The sequence below is a fragment of the Arvicola amphibius genome, chromosome 2 (assembly GCF_903992535.2).
Source record: "Arvicola amphibius chromosome 2, mArvAmp1.2, whole genome shotgun sequence".
NCBI lineage: Eukaryota > Metazoa > Chordata > Mammalia > Rodentia > Cricetidae > Arvicola > Arvicola amphibius.
Window position 1 is genome coordinate 136,226,682 of NC_052048.2, and position 23,876 is coordinate 136,250,557.

Here is a 23,876-nt window from a genome sequence, read left to right on the forward strand (position 1 = left end):
TTATGAGACAAGGGCTAGGAAAGTATGGGTGGCAAAATTTACACTTGATCACCTGTTGCTAGATTGACACCTACAGACAAGTCTGAGCATGATTATGACGACGGGCCACAAAACCGTTTTATGCTGTCGTGCCAGTGAAGTAGAACACCTGTTTCTGCATGACAAATCATTTCACACAGCTACAAGTCTGTATGTCTAAGGTCCCCTTCTGACAGGACTTGGGGAGGGAAACTCTGGTCCATATTTAGGGAATTTCCTGGCCCAGCCCAACCTCAGTCTCTGTCCCTATCATAATCAGCAGCCTTGACCTTAAACCAGCTATGGGTTTCTACACTTGAGTACTTTCTCCAGGTCTCATCAGGTTGATAGCAAGTCTCAAACAAAATTTGATCTTCTGGTTTCTCAGTCTACTGGCAGCTGCTAATTATTTATCTTCTTAACATTGTCAAGAAATTATAGACGTTGTTTTTAATTGATGGGAGTGATGTAATCAGAAGACAGATTTAGTATCCTACCACAACATTATAATCAATTATCAAATTATATTGGACATGTCTTGAAGGACACTTCTGAATTTTTGAACATAATTTTGGTTGTATGTTTCTTGTTATTTTAAATAAAATGCAAGGCTGAATATTATTTAATTTATGCTTCTTTGTAAAATTTTCCTTTGAGATGAGGTCTCATTATGCAGTCCCAACTTTTTGCTATGTATATCAGACTAGCCTTGAACTTAGGATCCTCCTGCCTTAATCTACTGAGTTATGGCATTATAGAAATGTGTCACCATACCTAGACTGGGATTTCATTATGGAAGTAGGAATGTTTATTTCTATGGTCTAGTAATTTGTATAGGATTTCAAATGTCACCTTCTTTGGCTAACTTTCACGCCTAACATGATTTCACAGAAACTGAATGGTCAAGTGAGCGCTTATGACTCCAGAGCTGTGGTTTTCAATCTTGACAACACTTACATTTTAGACTAAATGATTATATAATGTGGGTTTGTCCTGTGCATGTAGAGTAGCATGCTCAACAGCGTCTCTCATCTTTGCTCATTTGTTGCCAGTATCAGTCACTTCTCTTCCAGCTGTGACAAAGATGTCTCCAAAGATTGACAATGTCATCTACTGTAGGCCCAGGGTAGGAAATTATTCACAGTAGAAGAATAATTCCTTAAAGTACTTATAACCTCCAAATAAATGAGGACAGTGGTGATTTTCCTATTCTCCTAGATTTTATTTTATTTTATTTGTTTTGTTACTGAAGATTGAGGGTCCAGGCAATGCTACCACTGAGCTGTATCCACAGCCCCATTTTTCAGGATTTGAACCTGGCTGTCTGTTTTGACATCAGGATAACAGCTATAATCAGCCTTTGCCCTTTTCTTCTACTGAGTAAGATACCCAGAGCTGATTATAATGCCTAGATGAAGCTTTCTATGATTAGTACAACCTTTCATCTTGGCTCATTCTTAAGTATCCTAAATGTCTGGTGCCTTGCAATCTGAAAATTCATTTCTCAGTTTATGTTAGGCTTATGTAGAGTTCTGTATGATAAAAGTCCATATGATAATTTACTTTATCATTCACATAATCACTCATATACAGATCTAGTTATTTTAAGGTTGAGTACATCTTTGTCTACAACTTTGCGTTGATATTTACCACTTAGTGGCTGGAAGGCGCTGAAACACTACCAGTTCTAGCTTCTTTGTTGTCGTTTACCAAAGAGAGAGTGCTTGTGACACATAAGAAATCCAATAAATATTTATGGCATATGAGATATTGAAGATTAAATGACACAATATACATTAAACATTTAGAATAGACCTTCAGTAAATTTTTGTGGAATTAAAAGATAGGAACCATTGAGCACTGGATCATAGTACTCAGTAGTTCACAGTTTTTCTGTAATATCTCTGAACAGCCTCAATCCTGTATCATCAATGTCCTTTCCTCTTGTACGTAGAATTTCAGATGTGATAGTCTCAATATTTTATTTGAACGTTAGCCTGGAACTCCTAGATTATCCCCACCTTAAAAATACTGAAAAAGAGCATTTAAACCAGTTACCAAAGGTTGACCAGAAGTCCCTCTATGTGACATGCGAGGTTTGCATAATACAGCCAAAATAAAACAGTAATACAAATCGATAATTAGACTCAAGCCCCATCAATTAATATTACCTTGAGCTTTCTTGGTATTAAATATTGTGATGAATCTCTCATTATGTTGAGTGCTTTACAAACCTTTATTTTATCCCTAAACAATTTTATGACAATGGAATAAATCCATTCCTTACATATGTATATATGTATGTATGTATGTATGTAATATGTATATATGTATGTATGTATACATGCATTTCATGGTACCAGGAATTAAAGCCAGGAGTTTAAGAAAGTAGTCTACCATCGAGTTACACCAACAGTACTCATCCCATAGTTTTATATGACAGTTCTAGAAACACCAGATGTTCCAGGCAAGATTATATAGCCCACTGACTTTAAAACCCAGAACTTCTCAGCTAGACTGATTTCCAGGTTCGTTAGTGTGATAGCCTTGAATATAGGAGTTTATCTCATAAAGTATAAAAAGCATGGCTCAGGTTTGCAAACAAGAGGTATGCCTATGTTTTCTCTGCCATTAAGGAAAATGAATACCATCTCTGTAGTGTTAGTGGCCTGGTTGGTGGATCTGCCTTCCCACCTTTGTAGAGGAAACACTTACAGAACACAAGTCCCTCACAGTAGTATCCTGAAGTATTTTCAATGTCTTCATGAACCGGGCTTCAGGATCCTCTGCATGTGAGTACAGGAAATGCCTGCAAAGAGAGGGTTCTGGGCCAGGGCTTTGCCTCCTCCCCTGGCAGTTGGGACAGTGATGACAGTAGACACAACAGTGGGCAGGTATGATGTGGCAGAGGTCTGTTGAGCAGGTGCTAGGAAAACCTGTGTCCAAAGAGATGGATTTGGTGAGGGGCCAGGGTCTACCATTTAAGGCCTTATTGTGTGAGGGACTGGGCTTGCATTCATATGCATAAGTCTGAATGGCAACATCATTGACCTGCTTTGCTTTCGTCTGCGGTCTCAGGTCTATGGTATTAACAGGGTCACAGGGACTGCCTTCCAAAGCTGGTCCTTTGTGGCAGGTCCTCAAGTCTGAAACACTCTGAGCAGTGGACACCAGATTGGAGGACATGTGGGTTGTCACAGACCAAGAGCTGGCAGCATTTGAGTGAGTGGGAGCACCTCCAGGTGGCTTATCAAGGTGGGGAATTGACTTCTCAGAGTTTCGAACAAGGTCACCGCTCCAGGACATGGCTCCTCTGTGCTGCTGAGAGGGCTGGGTTAGCCTCTCTTGTACCACTGAACTTCGCTTGGTGTCAGGGCAGACCTTGCTGCTGTCCTCTGTTCCTGGGATCTCAGAGTCCACATGATAGAAATTGTCTGGAGTCTGATCCATCCCGGATGACCTTGGTGATTCAAAGTGATATCCTTGTATCAGCAATTTCCCAGTATCCTTATGCCTCAGAGACCTATCTTCCTTTTCTGTGACAGGATTCACCATGATCCCTATTGTGTTGTCACATGTAGAAGTGACTACAGTTCCAACAAGATGCTCTTGGTAGTCTTCCACCATCATGGTCTTGGTGAGTGTCATGTCTGGGTTGACTATTTCTAGTCGCCCTTCCATGGCCTCAAGTTGAAGCTCTTTCTCCTCCACAGATGCTGAGACCTTTCTTTCCAAGATACTCCCAGCATGACTTGAAAAAGATGAGCTCACCGTGCTCTGGAATTTAGAGTCACTGGACTCTTGCTGACAGTCATGCCATGATGGTGGCCTATGACTCCGATCCTTTGGTTTGCTACCTTTATACTCAGTGGGACTCTGATTTCCTGGCAAGGAAGATACCTGCAGGAGAAACCGACATGGGAACATTAATGCACCATTACCAGTGACACAGAAGTCATGAGCACAGGCTATCAACTTGAAATCATATTAGGTTGCTACTTTACTTGCCACCCCTTTCCTGTGATGTTCAGCTCATAATTTAGAAAAATCAAAGCAAAATAGAAAGGAGAAGAAAGGTGAGAATCCTGGTACTTGGCCTACTGTGATTTTATCATTTTCTGCCCACTGAGTGAGTATATATACATACATACATACATACATACATACATACATACATACGTGTGTGTGTGTGTGTGTGTGTGTGTGTGATGTGTGATTCCCCTCTGTATGCTGGGATTACAATTGATTAATAAAGAACTGCTTTGAGCCTATGACAGGGCAGAACAGAACTAGGTAGGGAAAACTAGATTGAATGCTGGGAGAAAGAGGGCAGAGTCAGTGAGAAGCCATATAGTCCTGCTGGAGACAGATGCTGGAACTTTACCTGGTAAGCCGCAACCTTGTGACAATACACAGATTAATGGAGATGGGTTAAGATATGAGCTAGCCAGAAATATGCTTAAGCTATTGGTCAAACAGTATTGCAAGTAATATTGTTTCTGTGTGATTATTTCGGGGCTGAGAAGCCAGGATAAACAAACAGCCTCCTACTACAGATATGTGTATGTGTATATATGATATATACACACTCCATTATATATATATGCATGTAATATATGGTGCAGACTTAAAAACTTTCTGTTTGTGATGAGCACTTTAGACTCATCCTTCTATGTTCTACAGGAGTGCAGGTATGACTGGGAGTTGTTGATAGGAATGAAATATATACAGTAAGCACTCAGTGTCCCACACTAGCCGCTCCTACCTGGCAGGGGTGGGGCTCTGGCAGCTCCTCCAAAAACCCGCTGCTATCCGACTGACAGCTGTTTGTTCTGTCCACACGGGAGCCTTTGGGAAGAAAGAGAACGGGAGCTTAGACGAGTGAAAACATGCTGCCCACCAGACCAAGAGCGAGCCCTCTCTATGCCTGGCAATTCAGAGATCCTCCGTGGTCTGACCGTGAAGAACCCAATGGGGGACTTCCAAGAACGTTTTCTCTCAAGTGTCAGAAAGCTCGTGTAAAATGGCATCTACAGCTTCCGGTACAAGGCTGAGACATGGGCCAGTGGAAGAACTTACTTCTTAAAATGTAATTCGATTGACTGTGAGCTGAATCTATATGAAAGACAAAAAACATTCCAAGAAGTACATATGCCCCTAATGTCACATTAATAAAACTACAATGCACTCCTATGTAATATGTGTACACATATATATTCTTTCTCCTTTGACTATATTTTAGGTATGACCCCTCTTCTAACTTTTTCTGGACTCTAATTCTCAGACTAAACAGCCACCACCACATGTAGACTGTGGCTTTTGTTACCATAAAATACTGGAGAAGGCAGAGAAAGAACAATGTGTGTGGACAGGGTAGGATTTTCAGGCATCGTATGCACATGCTATGTTGTGTTATATTGGGCTGTGTTGTGCTATGTTGTATTGTGGTACGCTGTGTTGTATTGGGCTGTGTTTGTCGTGCTATGTTGTGGTGTGGTGTGCTGTATTAGGCTGTGTTGTTTTGGGCTGTGCTGTGCTGTGTTGTGTTGAGATTGAAAGAATAGGTGCCTGGTAGCTGTTCTGTATACTAAAGATTAAACTATGGCATTTTATTTTGAGGCAGTGTCTCAAATTGCAGGCTGGCCTCAAATTCACTGCGTAGCCAAGACAGGAATGATCTTGAACATCTTCTCCTCCTGCCTCTACCTTCTGAACTTGGACTAAAGTTTATACTTAGCACATTCAGTTTTTCACACTGCTGTGGGCCACTCCAGGGCTTCATGCATGCTGAGCAAACACTGTTAACCGAGTTCCACCCCAGTCCAAATTATCAGATTCCCATTTTCCCCCGGTAGTAATTACTAACATTAGAAGGTCTCATTTTCTCTGGGAAAAAGACAAAGTGTGAGCTTAAAAGTTGGTTATTAAAAAGGTGATTGTTCCATTCCACGCAATAGAGGGAAATTAATAAGAAGATTTCGGACTTTATATAAGAACTAAATAACACATTTGTTAAAGTTTCCCATTCATAAAGGCTACTTTGGTGATGTCTTGAGCAGGGAAACACAGGAATCTAATTCTACAAACCATCACATCTGTATATCCTTTGTGCCACAAAACCTCGTGTTTCAAAGAGGAAGACTGAAACTTTCTACTTTAGCTTTCTCTTCCTTCCTCTTTCCCTCTCTTCCTCTCTTTCTTCCTTCTTTCCCTTCTCTCTCTTCCTTCTTTCCTCTCTTCTCTCTTTTTTCTCTCCTGTCTTCCTTCTCTCTCTTCTTTTCTCTCTATTTTTTGTCTCTCTGTCTCTCTCTGTCTCTGCCCCTCTCTCCTGTGCTCCCTCTATTCTACTTGTTTTGTGTCTATTCATGGTAATTGTTTCCAAGTCCATCATTCCTATTTGTCATCTTGTGTTCCAAGAAAGAACCAACAAAATCTGTGATCACTTTATTTATGGAGTGTATTAAAAGTTCTTTAACACTGTGCCTAACTTTAAAAAAAAATAAAAAGGTGATTGTTGATAGATATGATAATTAGATATCTGATACCCAAGTGAGAAATACATAATTTTCTTCTGCTTAGACAGCTAACTGCTGAAGAAAAGCTTAAAGATCTTAGCCAATAATTAGATTTTTCAGACAAAGTCTTGAGGATGCCTTCATCAATAGCAATGCTTTCTCCCTGTAGGGCTGTATTTAGCTAGTCTTGACTGTCATGTGTCTGACAAAATAGAAATGATCTCCGAGGTGGTCTAGTCAGCCCATGTCTAGTTCAGTTGTCCTGGAGTCAAAACAGGAAGAAGGGTGCTAGCCTTCCTATAATTAGGAAGTTCAAACGTCATATTTTTTAATTCAGACTCAAGAAATTGAAAAACTAGGAATCAAGAGAAATAAGCATTGAACAGTTGAACCTATATGAGACAGGAACTCAGAGGGAAATTTTGAGGTAAGGTTTCTCTGGCATAGCCATCACTTCTCATTGTTTTGTTAAGGATAAAATATGGAAATATTCACCCAAGATCAACCTTTAAAGGACTTTGGATCTTGGCAAGCTGGAGTGACAGGGACTAGAATTTTTCTACCTCTAGAAACAATCAGATACTGGACAAAGCACTTGAAGAAATGGTTCTTGCTATGTTTTAGGACAGCAGACATCAACTCATGAGAGCAAAAACTAAGCAGTCTCAGTGGTTTGAGCTCCATGGTTACCCAGATCTCTGCCTCTACTTTACAAGCCTCAGGACAGGAACAGGAACTCTCAGAGAGGCTTGGATGACACATTTAATGAAGGAAACAGAATTAAGACTCTAGCAAGACCGAGCCATCTAGAGTTTGCTCGGCATGGTGAGAGAAAAGAAAAGTCCTGTGGTGGAAGAGTTCTAGGGTCCCTCTGGAGCTTTGCTCCGGCATAGGGGAGGGCCTATCTGAAGGAACTGAAGGAAACAGGGCTCAACAGCTACCCAGGGCCAAGAATAGGGCATGATTCCCACCTGCCGTATTAGAAAACTTCATTAATTCACACAGCACAGTGAAGGTCCTGACTCCCATGTGAGGAGTAAGGAGTATGAGAATAAACATTGCTGTGATTCCTCATATTGTCTTAAAAATAAGTCTCAAATGCATCAGAGTGTTTCCTGGTAACTCAACTCTGCCCCAGGAGATGCTTAAGAATAGCTTTTCGGAAAACAGCAATACTTACCACATGCAAAATTAAATCTACACTGCTTAGCATCTCCTACAAGACACCAGACTTGTGAAATGTTTGCTTACTCCTTCAATGCACAGTTTCAAACTTAAGCTCACACAGAATGGCCCTTATGAAACATAATGACTCACACAATGCAACAACAAAAAGGTAGGAAGATGTGGGAAATATTTGTAGGTAAGATGATGGAGGGGGAGATAAGAACTGGCAGGGGGAGCAATCAAAATGCATTATATACATAAAGGAAATTGTCAATGAAGAAATATAATTAACTATAAAAGAAGCAGGCGAATATGACCCAAACAGGGAGGGGGAAACCCAACAAATGAAAACCAATGAAGAATTAATGATGGTGTTAGAATGATCAGTCACTTATGACTATATGCCATATATATATATATGTGTTGAGTGCAGACATTGAAGGTGTACATTATATATATATATATATATATATATATATATATGTGTGTGTGTGTGTGTGTGTGTGTGTGTGCATTGTGTGTATATGTGTTTAAAGACTTGAACCAAATTGAAGATCAAAATTAAATTTTTAGAAGAGTTTATAATTGATAAGAATAGAAGCAACTTAAAGACTGCAATAAAAAGTTAATGAAAAAAGACATAATTAGGGAAGGGATTCCAAATCGAATACGGAAAATAAGATTTTAAGGGGTGAAACTAAATCAGTGAACTGGGCATATTAACAACTGGAAAACTCCACAGAGCATGGAGACCACTTAACATGTTTGACAGAAAGAAATCCCTAGCACCCAGACTATGAAGAGAACTGCAGCTAGGCACCTCAGAAACAAATGATCCAGCACTAGCAATGAAGAGAGAAAGTCTTCAGATGGACCCCACATACACGGTGAAAAAAGATGAAAGCAGAAGGAGAACTGGCTTTGCACATAATCCAGGGAAAATAAAGGTGAATAACTCCTTTTGAGGACAGACAGTAAAGATCCTGAAAGGAAGCATCAAATATTCAAAAACAGTTGAACTCCTTTCAAAAGATAATTGAAAAATGGGGCAAACCCAGTGGCTGAGTAGTTGCCTAACATTGTTAAAGGCCTGAGTTTGATCCCCAGCTGTGTGTGTGTGGGGGGAGGGACTGACTATGTAAGCCGAATTGATAATAAAATAGTGCAGGATAAAAAAAAAACCTTATGAATCTATGGAAATAAGGACTATTATAACATGAAACAGATTATTTGGAAGGAATTTGTCAAGTAAATGCTTTTAAGTATAACATTCAATTTTTATGAAACATTAACCCCAGTAATAGAACATTTGCTTACTGTCCACGGTTGAAAATTAATATTTACCATTTATTATGGGAAATTCAGTTTATAATACTTAATTTGTGTAATATATTTAAGACTTGAATGATTAAAATCAAACTCAACTAGTATTAAAACTCGTCGGCTGGACATGGTCAACATGCAAGAAAAATGGGATGATTTTCAGGGTTAAGGGTTTTAGTGGAGATAGGGAGACTGGGGAGAGAAGGAAGGGGAGATGAGTTAACGGAGGGTACGATGAAGAAGCCTAATGAGCATCCACTATTTTTCAAGCTAATTTAAAAATGTAACATAAAGAAAAGGAGTTTGAACACAATGCCTTCATGGGTAGAAAATGCTGCTCCAAGAAGACATTGGTTCTTTCTTTCTTTCTTTTTTTTTTTTTTTTTTGGTTTTTCGAGACAGGGTTTCTCTGTGGCTTTGGAGCCTGTCCTGGAACTAGCTCTTGTAGACAGGCTGGTCTCGAACTCACAGAGATCCGCCTGCCTCTGCCTCCTGAGTGCTGGGATTAAAGGCGTGTGCCACCATCACCTGGCAAGACATTGGTTCTTAAATGAAAACCTCAGTGTTGGGCATGGGATAGCTTTCTAGATGAGTTATTAGCTAGAGGTCCCAGAGTTAGTGCAATCAATATGGGATACTACTACTGTTCTTGGTTGCTCACCACAACTAAATGGTAAGTCCCTATCCCTAAAGATACCACTCGCTTTGAATGTAGGACATACAGGAATCAACCTGTACTGACCAGGAAACTCTCTCTGATGGGTATCTGACATAGAGCCTGAAGGTGCAATCCAGCTTGCTGGGAGAGGAGAAACATCAACAATCTTATCCAGATGTGGATCCCACATGCTTTAATATTGACCTGCCTGAGTAGATGTGTCCGTTGGAGCAGTAGTGGCGTGATAGTTGGGTGTGTAAACACCATCTTTCTGATTGGATCTGAGCCCTACCCCACAGGAAGTTCTTCATGCCTGATACTGTGCACCAGATAAAATCTATGACTAAAGGTCCTAGAGGGGAGACTTGCAGGCGTTGTTTGGCTAAATGATGATGTTGTCAAATTGTTTTCTAATATTTATGTTTCCTCCCACAGGTTTGTCTTTGCTTGGGTAACAGTGGATGCAGAGACACCTGGTGAAAGTGTCAAGTAAAGGTACAATACAATACCAGTGTTCCGCTGTGGATGAATCATCTGAATTAACCTCTCCCTCTAGCCCACTCCCACAGTATCAAAGGCTCAGGGAACAACACAGTAGAAGGAACAAAAAGAATGGAAGAGCTGGTAAAATGGGGAAGAGACCTGTGAAATGACAGCTCCTGGACCTGACATCCGTCATTGCTGCAGATAACAGCAGCAGTTACCTGCAGCGGCAGTTACCTGCTGCAGTTACCTGCAGCAATAGTTACATGCAGCAGCAGTTACCTGCAGCAGTAGTTACCTGCAGCAGTAGTTACCTGCAGCAGTAGTTACCTGCAGCAGCAGTTACCTGCAGCAGTAGTTACCTGCAGCAGCAGTTACCTGCAGCAGTAGTTACCTGCAGCAGTTACCTGCAGCAGTAGTTACCTGCAGCAGTTACCTGCAGCAGCAGTTACCTGCAGCAGTTACCTGCAGCAGTAGTTACCTGCAGCAGTAGTTACCTGCAGCAATAGTTACCTGCAGCAGCAGTTACCTGCAGCAGTAGTTACCTGCAGCAGCAGTTACCTGCAGCAGCAGTTACCTGCAGCAGTAGTTACCTGCAGCAGCAGTTACCTGCAGCAGCAGTTACCTGCAGCAGTAGTTACCTGCAGCAATAGTTACCTGCAGCAATAGTTACCTGCAGCAGCAGTTACCTGCAGCGGCAGTTACCTGCTGCAGTTACCTGCAGCAATAGTTACATGCAGCAGCAGTTACCTGCAGCAGCAGTTACCTGCAGCAGTAGTTACCTGCAGCAGCAGTTACCTGCAGCAGTAGTTACCTGCAGCAGCAGTTACCTGCAGCAGTAGTTACCTGCAGCAGCAGTTACCTGCAGCAGTTACCTGCAGCAGTAGTTACCTGCAGCAGCAGTTACCTGCAGCAGTAGTTACCTGCAGCAGCAGTTACCTGCAGCAGTTACCTGCAGCAGCAGTTACCTGCAGCAGTTACCTGCAGCAGCAGTTACCTGCAGCAATAGTTACATGCAGCAGCAGTTACCTGCAGCAGCAGTTACCTGCAGCAGTAGTTACCTGCAGCAGTAGTTACCTGCAGCAGTAGTTACCTGCAGCAGTAGTTACCTGCAAAGGAGGAGACGAGTGAGTGCTGGGGAGCACTGAAGGGAGGTAGTAGTACATGAATAAGATCAAAATACATTGTATAAATGTATGGAATTTTCAAAGAATAAATAAAAATGTTATTTCAAGAAACTTCTTCATGTCCTTTTGAAGTTAGGAAGAAAATCAGCTACTTTGTAATTTATGTGAGAAGTAGATAATTATTATAGTGTATCATTCTAAAAGCTTGGTGTAGGTTTCTTAATCTTTTGTACATTGTCCTGATTACTTTACCTAGAGCCTGTCTACTCAGGAGGTGAGTGACAGACCATTCTTGAACACTTTCCACATGAACTTCTTATTTTAAGCTGCCCTATATGCTTTAGGGCACCTGTCAGCCTGTGGTTTCTGCTCAGCCTGGGAGCCCCTGACAGTGGACATTCAGAAAATAGGACTAACTTCCACATTCTCTTTCCTCATCCCTGACTATAGCATTAAGAGCAATACATCCTCGGTAAGTGGTCTTAAGCCTTGGGGAGGGTAGGCAAGACAGGACGTGGAGCCATTTGCTTGGGTGAAGGGTTTAAGCCATGTCTGTGAAAGACTCCCAGCACACCATTGTTCTTCTCTTTCCCAGAGAACCCCTACAAGATTCTTGTTCTAGAGCAGGAGCTCGAGAGATGTGATGTTTGATGGCTAACGGCTGCTATTATCCTTGCCATGCTCAGAGGAAGCAAAATATTTGCCACTAAGCCAAAATCTGTCCATGTTCGGTTTGCTTCTAACAACCTGGTACAAATGGAAATACGTTGGTCCCTGAGAGATCTGCAGCTGATTGGTTCCTTGGAAAAGAAACTCCACCCCTCAGAATAACCAAATTCTAGATACTCAAATCTCTACTCAAAATGCCACAATACTCGCATGTGGCATACACACATCTTCCCTTGCCTTGTCTTAGATTACTACAATACCTAATAAAATTTAAACAGTATATAAAAGTTGATGTACTATGTAGTGTAAGGGGTAGCAAAGGGAAAAGTCTATGCATTCAGTATATACAGCATATGTCTAATAGTTTCAGTGCAAGGTTTGCAGGTAAACGAAGCTCTTCTGGGTACGGGGGACTCACTGTAACAGACAAGAGCACTAAGTGTCTCTACATCGCAGGAGTTATTTGTTCAAGCAGGTGAGTATTTGTGGTATTAACAAGTTACCTTCCATTAACTATACTCGTGTAAACCACACAATTGTTCAGTCTCACTTAAGTGAAATCTCCGAATTTAATTAAACTCAGCAAAGGGTCATCCTGAGATTTCACTTCCGTGGTGAGATTCAACAACTCAGTTGGGCATGATTCTCTCAGAAAGAAAGAATTTTAATTTTATGTTTGCATTAGAAGTCATATGCGCGCATCCTGAAAAAAAAAATGTGGGCCAGCTTTCAGATGGGTTAGTTTCTTTAGGCGATGAAGATCTTTGAGTCTTACAAAGGGGTTTCGGTGACTATCAACAGCTAGGTGCTGGATTTTCCCATTTTAAACATTCCCTTAGGGCTGTGGGAGTTAAAAAAAAAAAAAGATAAAGGATGAGAAATCGCCTAGCTGAGGACGGCTATGATGAATTATTAAGAAAACAGACAAATACAAATGAACCTCATTTATCACTGCCACACCCTCAAGTTAACTCGCATGCGGGAGAGCTTGACTTCCGGAACAGGAACGTGGCTTTTGAAGACTGATGGAAGGGGTACTGGCACAGCTGGCCGTCCCATCCAGTCCTGAAGCCTGCGGCATCATGTCTAGGAGAACTGGAACGGGTGCCTACTGCCAGGGGACCCTCTGTGGTCACTTACTTCCAAGGAGCCAAAGCTCCTGATAAATAGAGGCCCTGTTTTTCTGCCTTGTTCCATAAAGTTTTTTTTTTCCTTTTTCTTCTTCTAACAAGGGCTTATCACAAAAGCTTCTGTTCTCGCTGTTCTCTGTTCTAAACCAATTAGATAAATGAGATCTTTCACCACCAAAACTCTCTGCTGGTTCTTCCTGCCCTCAGTAATTCTAGTTTCTCAACTCTGTCTATCCCATGTCTCAAAGAGGCTAAACTCAATATGTTTTACTGACGTCCCATTAGAACACCCAGCTGACTCATCCAGAAGATTTATAGCCAGATCTACCAGCTCTGGGTTTCAATTATCCTATGTAGGAGGTGCTATGCTGTTAGAAGGTTAATACCCCATAATCTGTGTGTGAAACCGTGAATATAAAAATATCTTGTCTAACTACAGGGAAGTTCCTTCCAAAAAGCATCATTAACCATCATTCAGTCTTTATTGGTATAACTGCTTACACTATTCATGACTGTTGCGGCTAGTGTTAATGTTCATTAGAAGTCAACGTCTGCAGTGCACAATTGTCTTTTGGGATTTAGATTTTACATTTTCAGTTGGGAATGCTGTACTGTGTTAACACGGCTCTGCCAGGGAGAAAAACGCTTCAGGCACTTTGTAGAAATGACCACCAGATGGCAGCATTACACTAACCATGGAGGCGCCAGGCCCTCTAACTAAAGGAACCGCCTTTCTGGACGGTGTCAATAGTAAAAGCGCCTGAGTTGTATTGAAAATAGTCTGAGTTCAGAGCATCTCAGGAAACAAAAAGATTTGTAGATGAATTGTAAATTAGAAGGACGTTAAAGGAAAGGGCTATGCAGGGGCAGGAAGTATGCAGAAATCATAAAGAATAAGAAACATTTTTTAACCTTCAACTTTAGGGCTAACCATTCACAACAGTAGATTCTACATTACCTGTTTAATTGCTAAGTGTCTAGCTCATTCATTATCCCAGAGTAGAAAGTTCTGTGACAGTTCAGCACTCAGCTCAGGTTGAGCCGCACGTCTTAGAACTGGTGTAGACTTGCAGGTGAGACAAGAACAGCTGGCCCCAGGAGGGGGTAGGAAGCCAGAGGTGAGCTGTGGCTGCTTTGCCCAACAGGAAGCAGTGAGGAGGGTTTGGATTGCAGTGGCTATCACAAAGGGAGCTCACATATTTTATTTCAAATGCTTCAGAACACCTTTATGGGGCTGGCTTCAGGTCCCCACGTAAGAAATAAAAACAGAGTTACCTACCATGAAGTGCTGCAATAGTGTCTAGAGCAGTGGTTCTCAACCTGTGGGTCTCAAGCCTTTCACAGGGGTTGCCTAAGGCCATCAGAACATACAGGCATTTCTATTATAAGTCATAACAGTAGCAAAATTGCAGTTATGAAATAGCAACTAGAGTATTTTATGGAGGCAGGTCTCCACGTGAGGAACTGTATCAAAGGGTCTCAGCATCAGGAAGATTGAGACTGTTCCAGAGCCTTCCTTCCAGCTACCATCCATCTAGTTTATACACTCTACTGATAGGGGATTTCTCTCATGTGACAGAAACCACACAGCTTTAGGAAATGCTTCTGTAGTGTTCTGACCACACAAACCATGTGAGCGGCTTCTCTGAAGATGGCACATAGGCTTTAGAGGCATTTCTCCTCACCCCTGGTCCACCTCACAGGACAGGGTTTCCAGGTAACTTGTATTTTTAAATAAACACTTATCACAATTTATCAAATACCAAGCCACCAAATCTAGCTTCCGGAACTGAGATGCTGTCTAGCCGGCTTGGAACTAAGAAGAGTGGTTCTCTTCTCTGTATAGTTCAGTGTCACACGCACAGGTCAGTCAGAAATGTGTCCGCAGTGTTGGGTTATTCTGAGATCTGTCCTTGGTTTGAAACCTAAATGAATGACTCAGTTTGCATCCTTGTGAGATTTGTTTTGGCTCCTGTGAGCTCGAGGTTCATTCTGTCATTGATTGCTTGATTTTCATTCTGAAATCTATCTGTGTCATCTCTGGCTTTCCCAAACATCCCTGCTGTGAGTCTTTGCTAATATGGTGAAAAGAACAGGGCATAGAGGCCCAGCCATAGATGTTCCTGGGGAACCCTTCATTCCTAAGAAACGTGCACTGGGTCCCCCGGGCTCTTCTATTGCCCGAGATGCTGCAACAGTGTCAGCGAAGAGCCTGCTCTTGTGAGCTCGTGTCTGCCCTGGCTCTGTTCCTGGAACTGAAGAAAAGATGGTCTGTTGAAGTCTTTGGAGAAACCTTTCTGAGACGAGTTAGTGCCTGCACCCATGCCAGAAGCTCGCGGTAGCAGCTTCCCATGTAGAGGATTTCTACAGCACATAGGAGAGCATCCCTGCGCACGCACTCAGCTGAAGCCTTTCAAGCTCCTGAGGCTGAGGATTTTCCTCCTCCTTTTCTCTCTCGCTGCTCCACATTCAGCAGTTCCTCCTTCACTCTTTAGTGAGCATAGTTACATTTCTTAGTCACTGCAGAATATTTCTCTAAAATGAAGTTATTTGACTTGATACCATCGAGCATTAATAATTCACTATTATAACAATGAAGACTTCACAATGGTGAAGAATCCTTAGAAAATGAAAAAGTCTTACGTAATCTGATCGCCTGGGAAGATAATTCTAGTATTTCTATGTACTACAGCTCAGTGTGTTTTCACTGAGCCCCTGTGCACATGTATGTGTTATAGAGTAATAACGTCCACTTACTTTACAATAAAGCCTCCTTCTTTTCAGGTAGTATATTGCAATTTTTTTCTTATGAACAATTCCTAAAATGTGTATCTGCATGTGTAAAAACTTAGATTTTCTCAGAATAGAACTCTCTCTTTTATGTGCTTCAGAATCCAGGAAAGACAACTTTTAGTTTCTTAAACTATTATTCTTAAAGTGTTGCTTGTAATAGTTTATTATTAATCATATGGAGTTATGAATTAGTGACATTTTAAAAGTTTACTATTTAGCCCAACTGTTAACCCTGTAAGTTACAATAGTGGCCTGTCTTCAAGATGTAGCCACTGGCGCAATAGTAGCACAGATGTTAGCAGAATAACCAACCACCTTTACATTAGTTTCAGGTGCACTCCATGAGATGGAACCTACATCTGATATTGTTAAGGAGGTCAAGAACTTGAGACTAGATAAGTCATGGGAGCCAGGAGAAAACCAACCATTGTTCTGCTAAATGAACGTAGAAATAAAATAACTCCTATGACTCATTGCTATGCCCATAGTTAAGTGCATTGCTTCTCCCTTATCAGAGAAGTTTCTTCTAGCACTAGACAGCAATTAACACCCACAACTGGACAATGAGCAGAGAGTGAGAGACTTTAAAATACTCAGTTTCAAATGGTACATTTGCATCAAACTCTACCACTCAAGGCTCAGGGATATATAAAATAAGATGAGACAGAATGGTAATAAGAGCCAGAAGGGGTGGACGACTCCAAAGACATAGCATTTTCTAAACCCAAAACTTACAAAGAATCTAACAGCATGCACAGACTTGCACGAATTTGAACCAGACAAAATCCCAGCACAGAGAGGGGGAAGAAGGCACAAAGTCCCCGCCCTAACTAAGAAACCTCTTGCAAGTGACAGCGACTGGGAAAGGAAAGTCAGTTGTCTTCAGCGGTGTGACAGTGAGCATACCAGCTACACCTGGGGAAGGGCTCATGCTCTCTGCCTGATTTGTGCTTTTTGTTTGCTTGTTTTGTTTTGTTTTGTTTTAAGAGAGAGAAAGAACAGGAAGTTGAGTGGGTAGGGAGGGGAGGGAAGATGTGGGAAAGGTAGGAGGGTAAAGAATATGATCAAACTATATTGTATGAAAAAGTATTTAAAAATAAAAAAATTTTAAAGTTTACTGTTTAAAGTTCATCTAGTACATATTTATTTATTTAATTAATTTGTTTTGAGTTAGCCCTGTGTAGCCCTCTCTGTAGACCAAGCCGCCCTTGAACTCACCAAGATCCATCTGTCTCTGTTTCCTGAGTGGTGGGATTAAAGGCATGTGTCATTACTGCCCAGCAAATATTTACTCTTTAAATCCCATTCTCTTTACAAATGAAAATGATACATCTGCCTCTCATCTTAAGTTTATTCTTATTTAAAAAATATTCTGTACATATTTTTTAAAAGTACATGGTTTAACTGTCTTCTTACTTGAACTGTCATATTTGTGGTATATTTTTACCCATTCAATTAGTTCTTCACTTTTTTTGCTTTCTTATCTGAAGTGTACATCAAATTTTAATGAGCTCTAAATCATTTTCTTCATCAGGTGAATTTACTCCTCTGTCATGGCTATTTTGATGTTCATCTGGTCCTATCGCTTTTGATTTTATGTAATGGACTTTTGCGACTGTGGAAGACGGAGCAAAAGCAGGTTGCATTGGATGAAACTCCAACTCCTTTTGTTCTGAAAAATCAGCACAATGTCTATGGCCATCCCATCCTGAATGTCTCCACTTTTATCTGAAAATAAGGCTCCTTCTTAGTTCAGGACGGTTTTCTGATGAGCTGGAATTTAGTCTGTGAGCCTTTCTGGCAGCTCTCACTCATCTACAAGATGCAGGACACAAATCTTCCTTATGTCATTCTACTGGTATATTTAAATACTGACCACACCTTCGTGTTGAAGTAGAACTGATTTATTTTACAATCATTTATTGAGTGTGGGGGTGGACGGACCATAGTGCATGAGCACAGACTAGAGGATATCAGTCCTTGCTTTCCACCATGTGGGTTCTGGGGATCAACTCAGTTCAGCAGATTTGGTTGCAAGTGACTCTCTTCACTGAACCATTTTGCTTTTTTTATGATGCAGCTTTTGAGTTGCATCACAAACAGCTTTTCTAGAGACTTACAGGAAGATTAAGGAGACTTGAAGCATTCTTCACACCGTCTGGCACTCTGTATCTGGCTTTATTATCCCTTTTCAGTGTTGTCTCTTTTGCCAACTGTAGTAGATTTCATTGGGTTGCATTTTTCTTCTGGTAATTCAGAGACATATAGGATGCTATTAATTTTGATTATTGGTACTATAAGGTTCAAATGTATTTCATATACCATTATTGTTACTGAACATCAAACAATTGAAAGTATTGTCCCACAGCTAGATGGTTCCTATCGGTAATTTTCTTTCAGCTATTCAGCTTTCTAGGGTGTGTTCTATGATTCTGGATATAGTCGCTGTTACTCTTGGTATTTTCTCTTTTCAGGGCAGCCACTTTCACATGTGTGGCGACCATAGAGCTGGAAGCCTTTGGGTGCTGGCTTGCCCATCCTCGCACACAAGTTCTCCTTCGGCAGGCCTGGGACATTTCTTTGTCAGAGACTGCGGGTGCTCTGCCTCCTGAACTTTTGCTTATAGGAACTATTGATTGCATCATAGGCCAACCTGGAAGTCCATAGATTCCTCAAATCATAAAATGTCTACTTTAGAACACAACTAGCCCAGCTCTGCATGTTTTCTATCATCTGAGGCGAGAGTTTGCTGAGAACTGACTGCAAAAGAAAAGCTTTCTTCATTGAGACTGCAAATGGTTCTTTCTATTACTGTAGGCTGCTTTCTCGAACACCTTTTCATGCTGTTTTCCTTCAAAAAAAAACCAAAGTGTCATGTCAACACTCCTTGAAAACTGTTTAAAAAGGACTCTTCAAAGTAATTCATGCCAAGGAGTGACCCAGTGACCTCTGTTGGTGCCCTCTCTTCCCCCACAAGGTATGCCTCTGCCCAGAGGGAGGTCAAGAGGCCTCAATGGAATGGAATAATCCAGGGACAGTTGGCCACTCAGGACTTTGAAATAAAAAAATAGTTGGAATTCTAGTCTAGCTAAACATTCTGAAAATAGAACAGTAAATGAATTTATTCTTCAAACAGTACCTTCTTTGTCTATACAGACAAGTTTTCATTAGCCATTCTGAGATAAAAACAAAGAGGCCAGGTCCAATTTTGAGAAGTAAGTCTGATTCATTGTCCTGGAGTAATGTGATGTAATGATAAATTTTAATTTGGATCTGGTTTATCACATATCTCAAAACAGAGGAATAGAAGTTCCCAGTACTAAATGAGTAGTGAACTGAAATTCCAACTAACTTGATACTATGAAAATTTTAAATTCCTATTATCTTACATAATACCACTAGTCATAATTTTGATTTCTATATTGACTCATCTACCACAATTCCACTGCTAAACAGTCCACATTTTCTTTTTGTGAAGCAAACTGGGAGATATTGTTGTTCATGTTAAGTCGTTGGTTGGGAAGTTATTAGTCATTGTTCAAACAATAAGAAGACTTATTTTCTTTTACTTCGCATTCCAGTCCACCAAATGCAAAAATCCAAAATAGAAAGGAGAGAAAAATGGTCACAACACTAAAGAACTTGAAGGCTATGATTCTGTAGCTTCCCTGGCATGCAGGAGCCCTGAGTTTGACTCCCAGAACCACATAAATGAATAAAGAAATAATATCAAGTTTATAATCTCTTCTCTAGCTGCATTCTAAACGACAGCTATGAACTCATGGCAGAGTCGGGGACAGAGAGCTTCCTAAAGAGACCAGTTCTGCCTTAGTCATTCTCTGTCACCCTCCCCTGCCCGTGTCACCATCCACTCCTGTAGATTTTGCCCTGGCTTGTGCGCTTGCCTTTCCCTGGTGTTCAGTTAGCAGGAGATGCCCACAGCAGGAGAGCTTGATGCACAGGAGGAAGAGCCTAGACTGCGTGTGCATTGCTCCCCCTCTAGGATGCCTCTGGAAAATGCTGTGCATCCGCAGAAAGTACTCATGTGGGTCTCTCTTCAAAGGCCCTTCACAGCTCCTGCTAGTCTTTACAGCTTCTGCTAGTCTTTACAGCGGCTGCTAGTCTTTACAGCTGCTGCTAGTCTTTACAGCGGCTGCTAGTCTTTACAGCGGCTGCTAGTCTTGCAGCCATAAGGGGGGAAGTAGTTTTGTCACCCCACAAACCTTCAGATACCCCCAATTCTTGGGAGTTCTCTGATTCTCATTTTAGCAAATTACTCCCTTTCAAAAAATTTTTATTTGGTGCCCTTTGAATATTTTTTTTTTGTCCGAATGTTATATCTAGAAAAGCAACCAGAAAATCTGTAACTGTGGAATCGTCTGTCTTTCTACCATGATTCAAGTGAATCTATTGGTCAATAAAAAGAAACTTAAAGGAAAGATAAACAGAGGTCTGGGATATTGCCTTCTGTATCTAAATATGTGATAGGTTCATCTCCATCTTACTAATTATTTATATTTTTCTAATTCTCAAAAGGATGTCTTTGATGTTATTTTTATACTACTGATAGATATTCCTAGTCACTTTTAGTTTAGATAAAACATATTTATCTATTATAATATCTGTTATATTTATTATTAAAAAAAATATATATATAATCTACTTATTGAACGATCACTGCTTGTTGACTGGCTACTATGCATGACCTGGGTGGACAGTGAAGCAAGATGAAAGACAGTGAAGCCATCGAGGAGCTCCCCCAGCATGGAAGCTAAGCATCTAAGAAAGACAGTAATGGAAACGCTTGTGACTGCCTCTTTTCCGTGATTTTACAGTTATGAAGAATGCCCTCAGAATACTGTTCCCAGCACATATCTTTTAGATACCACAAGGAGCATCTCCTAAAGATTGAAATGAAGATCACTTAGTCAGAAAGCCAAATGACCATCCCTGCTCCAGAGGACTGTACTTCATTGGTTCATACTGTAAGTGGGCACCATGATGGATTTATTGTGCTTCCACCATGTGCTGAATGTGGATACCCAGCATGATAGAAGGCTGTGCTTCTGTTCGTCACATGTTCCTAGACTAGGACTCCAAAAGGAACTCTAAGAATGCTTATTACCATGTATCTTGGTTGACGTTTTTGTCAACTTGACACAAGAGAGTGTCAAATGGGAAGAGGGGCCTCATTTGAGAAAATGTCCACATCAGATTGACTGGTGAGGCATTTTCTTGATTGGTGATTGTTGTGGGAGGGCCCAGCCCACTGGGTGTAGTGACACCCTTTGGGCAGGTGGACCTGGGAATTATAAGAAAGCAGACTAAGCAAGCTGTGAGCAGCAAGCCAGTAAGCAGCAGTACTCTATGGTCTCTGCATCAGTTTCTTCTGCGAGGTTCTTGCCGTGAGTTCCTGCCTGACTTCTCTCAGTGATAGAGTACAACCTGAGAGATGTCAGATGAAAGAAACCCTTTCCCCCTAAGTTGCTTTGGGTAGTGGTGCGTTATTACAGCAATAGAAACCCTGAGTAAGGCACCCAGTAACACCGTGGCACCAGACTCTCAACCTGCGTCCCTTAGCACTAATTCTTTATAGCAGGATTGCAATGACACACAGAAAACTGTTTGCGTTCCAAATGGCAAAAAAATGTTCAGAAGAGGAAACAGGAAGAACTGCTATAGGAAAACAGCAGGTAAAACCACTGCAGTTCCCGCTATGACATCCTTAGCCTCAAGAGAAGCACAATTTAGGAAGGACAGTCACCAGCCTGGGAAGAGCAAAGCCCGAAGACAATGTATTGGAGATCTGTCCCTAGTAGGAGCTGCCCAGCTAGGACAATGCAGTGGTTCTCAGCCTTCCCAAAGCTACAACTCTTTATTACAGTTGTGATGACCCCAACCATAAAATTATTTTAATTGCTTCCTTATAATTGTAACTTTGATACTGTTATGAATTATAAGGCATATGAATTATAAGGCAAATATCTGATATGCAGGATATCTGATGTGTGACCCCCGTGAAAGGGTCATTTAACCCCTCAAATGAATAACAGCCCATTTGCTGGGGAACTTCTATTGTGCAGTGTGATCAGAACCGAAAGAACACGGTAGCCATGGATACAAAGCAACTAACTTCAGATGAGCAATGTAAGTGTCTTTAGCTTCATAAGGCGCCTTGTATTTGAGCTGGAGAATGCTCTGGCCTCTTCTGGACTTCACACTTACAAAAGGAGAACCAGAAGAAGCAAATGCGGCAGCAGATTTCGAGACTGAATTGCTTTTTATTTCTTGGCAGAACATGTTTTTGCCAAGTTTGCAACCCACTTGAACTTCTGTCTGTTCTTTGATTTTTTAGATTCAAGTTGGTTTCCTTGTAACGCTGAAAAAAAATCATAGATTTAGACCTAGTTTTGAAAACAAGTCTTAGAGCTTCCTGCAGATCTTTGTCATTCCAAAAATCTATGAGTCAAATCTCTTCTTCTTAGCATCTGCTGTAGTTAAATCTGAAATATCATCCTCAATTTCAGGTGAGATTCCTAAAGGGTCTCAGAGGTCGTATTTGGTGCAAGTACTGACTTTACCCAGACCTGCAGATGACTGACAGGTAAGTAGGCACGGGCAGCCCTTGGTATCTCTGCCTTTCCTATGTCTCCTCTCCCTTAAGCTTTGGGTACAATCGCAAAGTCTTCCCAGAGGCATGTAAAATAACTTAGCAGATATCCATCTTCTCCCAGAATCCCAATTTCCAAGGCTGAAAATACCAAACAATTAAGATATTTTCAAGATTTACGGGGACACTATAATCTATAGTTGGCCAACTAACAGCCTGTATGTGGTATTGCTCCTGCTCCCTGGAGTGGGGCCTAAAAGTACTGCTCTCCATTTTCCAGGAAGAATAGACTCTTCCAGGCAGATCAGTGATGAAAGGGCAGCCACATTGTCGGCAGAGGACACGGTTGTCCTCTATTGGGAGCCACAGGCCCGATAGATCAATGCCCTTGGAATAATTGCCATAGCAGCTCCATTTCCAAGGAGCCTACACTGAATGGAGATTCTTCAAAGCAGTAGGGAACAAAGGCAATGTTCCCAGGAGGTTGTGGGGAGAACTGAGGCAGTGACCAAGTTAACCTTGGTTTGGCCAGTCCTACCTCTTGTCATATTCCTGATTCTTCTCTGATTTTAAGCCAAAGCTTATATCAGTTTCACCCAAGAAAGTGTGAGAGACTTAATCTCCCATGCCTTCCCTGTGTATCACACTGAGTATTAATTCCTGTCTTTCTCCATTACTTTTTCTGGATAGGGCTTAATGTGTTGGGGTTCTAGACTTCTGCCCTAGGAATACAGTATAGGGGAGTTTTACTTCTATAAAATAGCTATAAAGAATATATGTTTAAAGGAATTTTAAGAAAAACTTGCTTTAACTTTTATCTTAAAAAAAGAAACGCCGGGCGATGGTGGTGCATGCCTTTAATCCCAGCACTCGGGAGGCAGAGGCAGGTGGATCTCTGTGAGTTCGAGACCAGCCTGGTCTACAAGAGCTAGTTCCAGGACAGGCTCCAAAGCCAGAGAAACCCTGTCTCGAAAAAAAAAAAAAAAAAAACAAAACAAAACAAAAAAAACAAAAAAACATGTTTCATCCATCGGCTTTTGAGTATTTGACACAAACATCCCAACGCAGAAGTAAATGCAGGCCAGGAAGACAAAATGCTATGGTGTGGTAGATTTGCCAGTCAGTCAGAGTTATGGGTAGTTTACACAGACTGTGGCAGGGCTGTGCTTATTCTTAGCATCTGTGCTGCAATCCCAGTGCAGAGGCGACTTTCAGGAATCCATTTTAGGTCTTTGGCCCAAAAGCTTTTCCAGCAAGTTCATCTTCTCTAAAGGAAAGGGGCCAGTGGGAGCATTTGTATTAGACCACAGATCGGCAAAAATAAAATAAAAATAATTTCACCCAAAGATGTGTGGGACTGGGGTATTAAAAGTTGGATATACC

At 41.2% G+C, this 23,876-nt stretch overlaps 1 protein-coding gene across 1 annotated transcript in view; it reads right to left on the bottom strand.

The window, feature by feature from the left end:
* The window catches only part of Itprid1 (ITPR interacting domain containing 1), a 96,743-nt gene that overhangs the window by 8,598 nt on the left and 64,269 nt on the right, over positions 1–23,876 (bottom strand). The window contains exons 9-10 of the mRNA XM_038320749.1: positions 4,784–4,866; positions 2,734–3,918 (exon numbers count right to left, since the gene is read on the bottom strand). Coding sequence (XP_038176677.1) covers positions 2,734–3,918; positions 4,784–4,866 — 1,268 coding nt within the window. The remainder of the gene's footprint in view (positions 1–2,733; positions 3,919–4,783; positions 4,867–23,876) is intronic.